General features: G+C 40.1%; 1 protein-coding gene across 3 annotated transcripts in view; it reads right to left on the bottom strand.

Annotated features, from left to right (window-relative positions):
* Window positions 1-11,683, bottom strand: part of LOC122664660 — a 41,934-nt gene extending 30,251 nt beyond the window's left edge. For all 3 annotated transcript variants that reach the window (XM_043860585.1, XM_043860584.1, XM_043860586.1), the window contains exon 1: window positions 10,191-11,683. In XM_043860585.1, coding sequence (XP_043716520.1) covers window positions 10,191-11,636 — 1,446 coding nt within the window. In that variant the 5' untranslated portion in view covers window positions 11,637-11,683. The remainder of the gene's footprint in view (window positions 1-10,190) is intronic.
* Window positions 11,684-12,163: the final 480 nt, after the last annotated feature.

Here is a 12,163-nt window from a genome sequence, read left to right as displayed (position 1 = left end):
ATACCAACAAAAACTAGTGCAAGGCACCTTGCAATAAGGCGGAGGTCGCCTAGGCCCCAACAAAACCGCCTGGACGCCTAGGTGATGCCTTGACAACTATGCGACACACAGAGACATTCTTGAGACTGCCGCTTGGAAAAGGACACGTGGGCACAATTGGATAAATATCACCCACCAGCTGTACTCTATGTTCTCTTTTCCTTCCTTGTTCCTTTGTTAATGGTTTTCACCATTATATGAAATCCAAATAATTTAGGTAAAACAACCAACTGACCAAGGAAGCAAGTAGTAGAGAAGGATTCCGACTTTGGTTCCTTCGTCCCACGACGAAATCTTATTCTCCTTTTCTTTCTTATGTTTTTGTTTTTCTTTTTTCTTTTTTTTAATAGAAAAGCATGAACCCATGCATCACACATATATAAACATTCTACACAAACCCAATCAAAACATTAGAAAAGGCATTTAATCTTATGCAATAATAAAAAAAAATAAGGTGTAGGAATGCCTAGGTCCCAAAAACAAAAGCCTCGTCGCCTAGGCATCACCTACTATGATTTCAGAAGTTCTTGAGACTTGAGAGGATTGGAAGCTGTGAACTTAATCCTAAGTCCATCATTGATGCCTTGCGTGAGGGCTGTTACTAGCACAAGTCCTTTTCTTCTTCCAGTACTCTTTCTATCATAGTTCAAAAACTTGGTGAAATTTCAGTACTTTTGAACCCCCAAGACGAAACCCAAAACAGACTGTTTTGACCAAAATTTCGGGATTTCTGTCATTTCGTTTCAGAATCTTGCTCATTTCAATCTAAAAAAATGCACCGTTTAGTTGAAATTTTCGTTATTTCAGTCACTTGTTTCTGTATTTTGCTAATTTCGGCCTTTTGCACCCCAAAATGGCCAAGCAAAACTCATAGAAAAATACAATGTTTCGGCGAAATTTTGAGGTTTCGATTGTCTCGACCAGGTCGAGACACTGAAACGAGATGAGTTTTCGAACTATGCTTCCTATCATGAGATCATCTTCTCGAGGTGAACCCCCGCTGGTCTGCCATCAAAAGGTAGGAGACGACCCCCTTCCTTCGATTTATTTAACCTCAATATTCCCAATTATCGTAAATACCCTCTGGCCTCTAATTTATTCTTATCCTTTACTTTTTATGATCAATTCCAAAACCAATCCCATATTCAATCAATTGATTTCGATTGAGTCCATTACTCCATGTCTCTTCTTATGGTCTGGTATTTCAAGTTAATTACAAAATTGTCATTGTCCTTTTGATATTGGATCTTTATCACTTGGTGGGCCCACAGTGACCCTAAATTAGGGCTTTCAAACCCAGGCTAGAATCAATTTGTATCAGAACCGAATAACCCTTCTCCATACCCTGAATCATGGTGGCCAACAGTGAGGTTATTCAATATCTCAACTCCCACAAGGAGGAAACCTAAGCCGACATCAATCTCGTCTCACAGACTAGTGTTGATGGTCTGAACTCCACAGTCAATTCCCTTCAGTCGATGATGGAGTCATTACAAGCTTCTATTGACAAATTAACAGCTTCATATAAGGGAAAGAGTCCTATTCAGTTTGGGGATTCTTCCAACTCTGTACCACAAGGTCCATTTCACGTTGCACCACCACCGCCGCCACCACATTATACCCCACCACAACACCCTCATTGTATGCCACCACCACCACATCATACACAACCACCACCCATAGAACTAAAACTCGGAACTCGACCAGGTTTCGACCCTGGGAAAAACCGAGTTGACTCGGGATCTCGAGTTGGTGCATTTTTTTTTTTCAACTGGAAGGTTGGTTTCGGTGGGTTTTAGACCTAGTTTGGGTCTGAAACTTGGTACTCAGACTATTTTAAGCCATTTAAACACAATGGCACTATCAGATTATGCAAAAACAAAATCCAAATAGGAGTTCCACTTCGGACCCTAGGTTGGTAGGTGACGACGTACTAAAATACCCTACTCTACACATAATTTAGTAATAAAAAGCAATCAAAGCATTCAATTAATGTAAAACAACTTAAATAAGCATTAGAAATGCTAAAGTGTACAATACATCAATCTGTCTAACATATTACATCTATGATCTATCATCTCATAAAATGTGATGCATTCACTCGTTCAGAACGAGTCGGTCCATATATTCTTCCCATGTCATCATGTTGTTGTAATATTGCACATACTTTGCCACAGTACTCATATATGTGTTGTCATCAACATATGCCAAGTCCACTATCTTAGGGTATAGAAGAGCCGGATAGAACCACAAATCATGCACTAATCTTGCCGTGGAGTAGCTGATGATGCCGGCAGCAGCTTCTCCGATGAAATCCAGCTCAAAAATGGTGAAAAAACCAGAGGCAGCAGCCCATGGAACAGCCTCTCGGTCGAGATAGCTCAAGGCAGGTCGAGATCTGGAAGTTTTATAAGCTGAGTTGGGCCGAGATCTAGGTCGACCCAAGATCTCGACGAGATATTGCACTTTTTTGTTTCGTATGCCATCTCGTCTCAACTCTGGGAAAAACCGAGAGCTCGCGAGTTTTCTTTCCATACCACCACCGTTATATGGAACTGATTGGTATGATGATCCTCTTTATGGAGCTGACAGAGGAGTGAAGCTGGACGTCCTTGAGTTTTATGGGGGCAACAACCCGGAATAGTATCTTGGCATGGTTCATAACTTAGAGATATTCTTCAGATGGTATGGATTGACTGAGGCCCGGAAACTTTATTTGTTGAGGGTAAGCTGAAAGGCACAACTCGAGTCTGGTGGGTGACGTGGGTCAAACACCAGCAACAAAATCGGACTCGAGGCATTGGGTTAGTCACCACTTGGGCTGAGATGCGAGAGGCCATAGACCAGAGATTCCCCCCCCCCCCAGTTCGCACAGCTGAGACTAGACAACATGACTATTGAGGAGTATGTGGCCAGATTTTATTGCTGAGCCACTCAATCTGATTTTGAGTGGGATAAGTAGGTATTTTTAGCACAGTTTTGCAATGGCTTTGATGTAGTCCAATAACCTTTAGGAAAGATTAGTAGGCAACAAATCCACAGAGGTTAGAACACAGTGAACCTTCACACAGAATCTATGGACAGAATATAGAAGGTTAAATAACTCAAGATCAAACCGTAAGATGGGACTAATTTTACAGTCAAAGGAAGGTCCTGTTGGGCTGAATATGTGCGCAAAATTTTAAGCAAATCCAATGGACAAATTTAAAGAAACAGTCAGGAACACAAATAGAAAGTTAAGAATAAGAAAATAGAAGGGATGAAAAAAACTAATGCAGCTTTCAAGTCGACAATCTGATGAATTCCAGATTTGGATCGAAGGCAACAACAAGGGGAGGGTACAACATACTAGAAACTCAGATTGTCTGCTGATTAGATACTCTGTAATCAAATACTGAAATTCAATAGATGCTGCTGTCAAAACACTTTACCGCAGGCCAAACAGAATTGGGAAAATGTCAGAAAACCCAACCAGATTAATATTGTGATTGGAATGATAAATTAGACCTTTGTCAGAAGCATCTTTTAGGTAGCGTAGAACACGGTAAGCAGCATCCCAATGAATTTTCTTCGGGGCTGGCATAAACTGACTAATAACTCCAACAGCAAAGGAGATATCTGGTCGAGTAACAGTCAAATAGAGGAGTTTGCCAACAAGTCTTCTATACTGATGTACATCTGTAAAGTCTTCACTCTCACTAGATCCAAGTTTGTGATGGGGATCCATGGGAGTATCAGCTGGTTTAGAAGCCAACATTTCAGTTTCAGCTAAGAGATCAAGAACATATTTCCTCTATGATAAACAAATACCTTTCTTGTTGCGCAAAACTTCAATACCAAGAAAATATTTAAGAAAACCCAAGTCTTTCATCTGGAAGTGCTGATGAAGATAGGCTTTAACTTGAGCTATACTAGAAGCATCATTACGAGATATAATAATGTCGTCCACATAAACTACCATTATAACCACAATTGAGCCCTGGCGGCAAACAAAGACACAATGATCAGAGTAACACTGTGAGAACCCAAATTGAGTAACAATGGAGCTGAATTTATCAAACCATGCTCTTGAAGATTGTTTCAACTTGTAGATTGCCTTACGAAGTTGGCATACTTTGGTAGAATCCTCCCCCTGAGCAACATACCTGGGAGGTTGCTCCACATAAACCTCCTCCTGAAGATCACCATAAAGAAAAGCATTCTTGATAGCCATCTGATAAAGTGGCCAATCTAAATTGACGGCCAAAGAGATAAGAACCCGAACTGAATTCAACCGAGCAACAGGTGAGAAGGTCTCAGAATAATCAACACCATATGTTTGTGTATAGCCCTTGGCAACCAGACGGGCCTTAAGACGATCAATAGAACCATCAGCATTGTATTTGATGGTATAAACAAAACGACAACAAACAAGATCCTTCCCAATAGGTAATGAAACCAGAGTCCAAGTATGACGAGAATGTAAAGCATCCATTTCGGTGTCCATTGTTGCCTTCCAGCCAGAATGAGATAAAGCCTTATAAAATAGACAAAGCAGAAGCAAGTTGGTGATAGTGAGATGGAAGATGAGAAATGGAGACATATTTTTCAATGGGATAAACAATGAGAGATTGATGAGATTTTTGAGTACACAAGCGAGTATCTTTACGAACAACGACTGGTAAGTCAAGGGAACCCTCAGCATCAGAATCAGATGGTGGGGCAGAAGAAGCGACATCTGCAGCAGTGGATGGCAACTCTGGAACACTAGGAGCAAAGGGTAATGGACCAAGGGCAATGGAGGCTGGTTCAGTGGTAGTGGAGAGTAAAATGTGTGGGCGACAGCGTAGACATTGATAGACCTTAATAGATGGGGAGATAGGTATGGGCATAGGTATGGGACCTAGAAGTTCTTCAATGGATATAGGAGACGGCGTAGGTGAAGTAAAATAAGGGGTAGTTTCAAAAAAGGTAACATCAGCGCTAATAAACTGTTTATTAGAGATAGGGTCAAAACATTTGTAACCTGTTTAGGTCCGAGAGTAACCAAGAAAAATACATTTGATAGACCTAGGTGACAACTTATCAATGACAAGATAAAGGATGTGAACGAAGCAGACGCAACCAAACACACGTGGTGGAGATGTGAATAAGGAATGGTTTGGGTACAAAAGAGAAAAAGGAATTTTATTATTTAACACGGATGATGGCATACGATTAATAAGATAACAGGCAGTGAGGACAACATCACACCAAAAACGCTTGGGGACATTCATGTGAAGCATAATGGACCGGGCCACTTCAAGTAAATGTCGATTTTTGCGTTCGACCACTCCATTTTGTTGGGGGGTGTACGAACAACTAGTTTAGTGAACAATACCATGAGTGAGACAAAAAGCAAAAATCTCAGTTTGAGTGTATTCAAAGGCGTTGTCAGAACGAAAAAATTTTAATAGACTTGTCAAACTAAGTTTTTATTTCCTGATAAAAAATTTTAAATACAATAAGAAATTAAGTCTGGTCTTTCAACAAATAAACCCAATTGGAATGAGAAAAATCGTCCACAAAACTAACAAAATAAGAAAAACCTAATCTATTATGGACACGACACGGACCCCAAATGTCAGAATGCACTAAAGAAAATAAGGAAGAACTTCTAGGTGTAATACGAGCACGAAAAGAGGCACGGTGATGTTTGCCCAGTTCACAAGCTTTATACTCAAGAGGAGACATGGACTTGCAACTAGGAACCATCAACTGTGGTTTAGAAAGAGATGGGTGACCAAGGCGTAAATGCCATTGCATGGGAGTAGGTATAGTAGTAGATGTGGCTGCAGTAGAAGGGCCAGTGCCATCCAAGTAATAGAGGCCATCACGCTCAAGCCCTCCACCAATCGTCTTCCTTGTCTGAAGGTCCTGAAACACAATAAGAGGGATAAAAGGTCACAACATAGTTAAGAGATTTAGTAAGTTGACTTATAAATATAAGATTTAAAGGTAATTTAGGAACATGAAGGACAGAGGAAAAAGTCAAGGAAGAAGTGGGAGAAACAGTTCCATGACCAGTAACCTAAGTAGTCGACCCATCAGCAAGGATAACATTAGATGAGGTTTATACTTGATTTAGAGAAGAAAACAAACTAGACTTACCAGTCATATGAGATGAAGCACCAAAGTCAATAAGCCAAGAGGTAGAGGAAGGATAAAAAACCGAGTTACCTTTATAGGCTAAAGTGGCAGTGGAAGTTGAGGCAGAGACAGCTTCAAGTTGTTGAAGACCGTCTGACCAGCTGATTGTAATCATCACGTGACACAGTGGATTGAGTACTTGATGTGGAACTCTGATTTATATCACTAGTAGGTTTCTCTGAATGGTTGTCAATCATGGCCGTATTGGCCAGTTCATGTGCCCAGTCGGGCTTGCCATGTTTAGCCCAACAAGTGCCCAACAAGTATTTGCTGTATGATTTGGTTTGCCACAATAAGAGCATTGGCGGGAAGATTTATCAAAAGATTGGAAACTAGTACTCCTTCCACCAGTACCACGGCCACGACCCCTGGATTGGCCACGTCCACATCCGCGACCACAGTTAGCAGCAAAGGCAGAACTTTCCCTGGGAGCAGTATCAGGTTTAGATGGATTGGCCAGTCGATTGATACGTGAAAATACTTCATTAAGAGATGGAACTTTCTCCCCTGTAAGTAGTTGACCTTTCACTGATTGGTACTTAGGGTGTAATCCAGCCAGAAATTTAGCAACATAAAACTCAGCCCTTTGTTGTTTTAACTGATCCAAATTGGTAGTAAGGGGCTGATGGATCTAAAGTTCTTCAATCATACCCTTATAGCTAGCAACGTATTCACTTAAGGTTTTATCCCCCTGTTGAAAAGTAAAAATCTTCTCATAGAGATCATACATACGTGAAATATTCCTTTCTTGAGAAAAACTTTCACGTAAATCATTCCAGACATCCTTGGTAAGAGTGTGAAACATCACAACGGATACAATAGCAGGCTCAACACTGTTCCATAGCCAGATTTTAATAATAGAGTTCTCACGCATCCACTCATCATGAGCTGAAATTGAAGCCGGATCCTTTGGATCAGCAGTAGGAGGATCATTAATGATATATTTTATTTTTCCTTTGGCATGAATATATGCATGTACGGCCTGGACCCATAAAAGATAGTTGGAGACTCTGGAGAGCTTGATAGTAGTAATTTGAACTTGGACATTGTCCAATGGTAGTTTAGGCTCAGCCATCTTGTAGAAATAGCAGCAGTAGTAATGTAAGTAGAACCAGGTTAGGGTAATACAAAACCCAAAACAGCAGCAGCAGCAGCAGCAGTAGCAGCAGTATCACACTTGATAGTAGTGGCAGAAATAAAAACTGTCAATCAGCTTCTTAACAAACCCAGATTAGGGCAGGATAAAGCTACCGGCAGAATTAGGGTTCCAAAAAAACACAATTTCTAGCAGTATTAGTAAATTAGGGTTTGAAAAACCCAAAACAATAGCAAAAAAACCGATCGGTACTAGTAGGGAGGCAAGGGTATGATTTAAAAACCAATAATAGCAGCAAGATAATCGGCAGAGTTAGGGTTTTGAGGAAACCCACACTTCAACCAAGTAAAATAACAATCGAATGTTGTACCTAAAGAAGGGAACCAGAATTGGATTAATTGAAGACACATTCACCTGAAAATAAACTCTTAACAGAGAACCGCAGGGGATAGAGAAGAGAAATTTTGGCAAATAGAATTGTTGAATCTGTAGTTGATCCTTAGTAATATAATTGAGCAGCTCCAACTTGAAGTTCTTCAATCAATCAGACTCTTCAGGTAAGCAGTAGTAAAAATAAACCCTTAGTTTTCAATTGAAAACTCTATCTAGGGCTTAATCCATATATGCAGCAGAGGGTGTTGCACCCATAGAAGAAATTAAAACTTTGAGAAGACTCTCAAACCAAAATCGCAGGAGATAACAACCTAATGGTTGTGCTCTGATACTATGTAACAAAATATAAAGCTAAAGAACCAAAACCGAGAATGAGAAGAGAAGAGAAGAGAAGAAGAAGAAGAAGAAGAAGTGATGGAGAGAAGGAGAAGGGACTGGTTGTGAGAATGGAGTACACAGTCCCCCTCCTTATTGTCTTATTTATATTACTCAAATATTCAGATTACAAGAAGGATTACTAATCACAATAGGATCCACAAATATAAAACAGAAAATAGAAATAGACCAAATCCTAATAGAACTAGGAGTTTATAATCCTAATTATAAAACACAAAAATCAACACAGTGTTCACGTCACTGTTCAAGTGAACAGTGTCACGTGAACAGTACTTCAACAAGTTTTATGCTGTTAAGTGATGATGTCAGCCAGTTAAATAAATTTAAATCCCTAAACTACCCTTGACCAATGTTGAAGATGAAGGAAGGGTAGTATTGTAAATTTAATTTTAATGTTTTAATACAAGGGTAAAATAGTCCTTTCACACCAATAACTAACAACAGACTAACACCATTACTGTATAGGGGGTGATTTGAGTTTTTCCAAAAACCAAGGCGTGATCTGAGTTTCGTTTGAAAACCAGGGGGTGACGTGTAGTTTACCCATTATTTTTTGTTTATATGGGCTGTTTATTAGGTTTATTCACTAATTTCACTCAATATAAAATTATAAATGGTGTTCTTTTAAATTTTTTTTTGTTTTGTTACTTTTGTAGATTAGTACTACGCTAACAAATATTACACTTTCATGAATTAAACCATAGTAGATTAGTAGTACACTTTCCTGTTGATTTTTTATGTTCTAGGGTATATATTGTAGCATACTAAATTACATTAAAAAATAGAGAAAATAAAAAATAAAACATAGTCGACATGATCGCCATGGCGGGCGACGTGTCGATATATCGATCGGACACCCCTCCCCCGACTTGGATTGCCGTGAAAACTATGCTCTAAATCTTACCCTAACGTCCCCCCCCCCAATAACTGAACTCCATTCTCATACCCTAAAAGTCTAAAACCTGTCCAATCCAAAATCCTCATCAAAATCCAATCTTTCCCCCACACCATAAGGGAGACTCGATTCTGGTTCCAGCCCTAGGTGATCACTCTAAACCCTAGATTCTCCTAAATTCCTATTTCCCCAAACCCAAACCCTAATTTAATAATCACCTTTGTTTACATACCCAACCTCCATAAAACATCTCAGGACCTTCACTGAAAGATTTCCCTTTACCAACCTAACCCAACCCTACCTTCAAACTCTAGATCCCATCTAACCCTAACCCTAATTTTAGAATTTCACCTATTTTAACCTAGCCAATCCCTCCAACCCTTAGCAGATCCTGGTTATTGGTTCCAGTTGGTATTCCAGCCATCTAGAATTACATTAGCCATGGTTGGTTGCTGACCTGATGATGATTTGGATCACTGCAGGCTGGGGCAACCTTTCGATCTAGGCCTGACTGATCATTAATGAGAAGCCCTATAAATACTCATTCCAGGTCAAGAGGTTAACATTTGAAGGATGAGCAAACAACATCCACCTCTCCACCCCCTGCCAAAAAAAAAAAAGAGCTCCAGCTAAATGATGACTAGAATGCATTTTCCTTATATTATATGTTCTTCTTTTCTTTTATGGTATACCTTCTCTTCCTTGTAATATAAATGTGCACTTTTGCCCCATAATATGAAAAGAAATAAAAAATAGAAAAGCATTCACCTCAACTGTACATCCTAGCTTAATCTGTTCCCTAAACTGTTCTATCTTCTTCTAAAAAGTTGTCACTTGAAGGAAAATTCTGCAAATTTATCTTCTGTAAAAAGTTGGAAGAAAAAAATAAAAATGCATTCACCTCAATTGCACATGCTAGCATAAACTGTTCTCTCTTCATCTAAGAAGTTGTCACTTAAAAGTAAAATTCTGCAAGTTTATCTTCTCTAAAAAGTTCACTTAAAGAAGAAATTCTGCAAGTACCCTTAAAAGTGTGAAAGATTGCATTCCCTAACATGTTTTTGAGTCCTTACTCACAAAAAGTTATTACTCAAAAGGTAATTTCTGCAAGCACCAACCTGGAAAGTGTGAAAGATTGTGTTCACTAACATGTTTTCATATCTTTCACTTCTTATAAAAAGTAATCACTTATAGGAAAAGTACCTGTAAAGTCCAAAAATTTGAAGATTCCATGACAAACCCGATGGTAGAAGGATCATCAGACACAGAATGAGGTGCTGAACCTATCAAGAACTTATGGAAGGCCCGGAATGCCACTGCTGTTTCCGTGCTCCAAGGGGCCAACCATTTAAATGCTGAAACAGAGATGAGACCATCTTCGAAGAGCTTCACCAAAGAAATTCCAGAACCCATTTCTTCACCACAAGCCCCTGGATTCTCTGAACTCGACTTGTCAAGACAGATTGCACAGTAGGCAAGCAAGTCTAGCTTCATAGCCTTCAATGCAAGTGGATCAAAGACAGTTGGATAAAAGTTTAAAACCATATTAGCAATAGAGCTCTTCTTTGTTGCTTCCCTCTTCACGGACAAACAAATAAAACCCAATAACCAGTGGAGGGCAAGCAGGCGGAAAACCAGATGATGCTGAACTTCCTTCGAGATTAGCATCAGACGCCGAGCAGTCTCACCCTCTTGGTCATCAAATGCATCTAAGAAATGGGAATATAGCATCAGAACAACATGGCATAGGATAGGATCGTACGAGTAAAGCAGGCCAGAGAATTGCACCTTCAACAATGATGCCTGCAATTCCAGAGCCACAGTGACACGCATCAACATCGACATGAATTCCATCATTCCACAGGGTGTTAGAATCTGCGGCCTTTCGAGCAAGAAAGCCGTCACTCTACGAAGCTCCCTGACATTCGAAACTGATAGTTCTCTAGTCGACAAAGAAGTTGCGGCAACAAGGGAATGTGGCACATTGAAAGGAAACAGAGGGACCGAGGTGGTAAGAATCGACACGTTGGTCCTGTAGATCACGAGATCATGGATTACCGATGTTAACAACAGAATGTAGCTTTGTGAAGCATGAGTTCTCTCGCTTTGGCACAAATTCCATAGATGGCCGACCACATCAGCAAGCAAGCAAGGATAGGCCCTCTCTAATTCCCTCAAGCACTCGCAGGCTACACCCCTGGTCTGCCGATCCACGCCGTAGTTCGGCCGGTTAATGACAGTCAAGAGCAATTCTGTCAAACTTTCTAGGTAGCGAATTCCATTCTTCAATCCATCGATAGAGATCATGATCGAAGTTGAAGAAACCATCATCTCCTCTTTCAGCGAATACGTCACAGAGATTCCATCTACTGGGGCTTGAACAACAGCTCGGAGAGCTTCCATTAATCTCCTTAAAGCCTCTTCAGCCTCTGATTCTCTGATCAAAACTTCAAAAAACTCTTCAAGAAATACGATGACCTGGAGCTTGAGCGGAAAATCCTTTCTGAGAACAGCGGAGAGAGCAAGGTCGAGGAAAGAAAGGCTATGGTACGGTGTAAGCCATCGCTCCCGAAGAGCAGTTCTGGACTGGAAATCCTCGATTAGGGTCTCCCACTCCGGGGATGACAGCTGCTTCAATGGCTTCTCCATATCTGCAAAGAACCCTAGGAAAACTCGTTTTCCAGAACTGGGGCAGAACAACAAACTTTAACTTCAAACCCCAAGTATCGAATTGAATATGAATAAGAGCTAACATAAATCCAAGCAAGTAAGAGTGGAAACAGTTAAATACGCCATGGAAGTTGGGAGAGCTGAAAAAATTCGATTTTCCTCTCCCAGAAAAACGAATGGTTTCGTTGTTGTTGCGGCAGGGAAAAATAAAAGGGAAAATTACAAGATGAGAAAATTACATGCACCCCTAGATATTTATAATAATGTCAAACCACTCCAAATACTTTAACTTGTTACATGCACCCACCTAGATTTTGGACAACTTACAAATAAACCCCTACCGTCAACTCTAAAACGTTAGTTATAGTTAAACTTTTCTAAAACCCTATTTTACCCTTAAAATTTCCCCATGGACCATTTTACCGGGTAAGCCCTAACCCTTCTCCCATCTTCTGAACTTATGCCTTTCTTCTCGAGAGAACTACGTAGAAGACAATTCATCATCG

Source organism: Telopea speciosissima, chromosome 6, assembly GCF_018873765.1.
Source record: "Telopea speciosissima isolate NSW1024214 ecotype Mountain lineage chromosome 6, Tspe_v1, whole genome shotgun sequence".
Lineage (NCBI taxonomy): Eukaryota > Viridiplantae > Streptophyta > Magnoliopsida > Proteales > Proteaceae > Telopea > Telopea speciosissima.
This window is presented reverse-complemented; position numbering and strand designations above follow the sequence as displayed.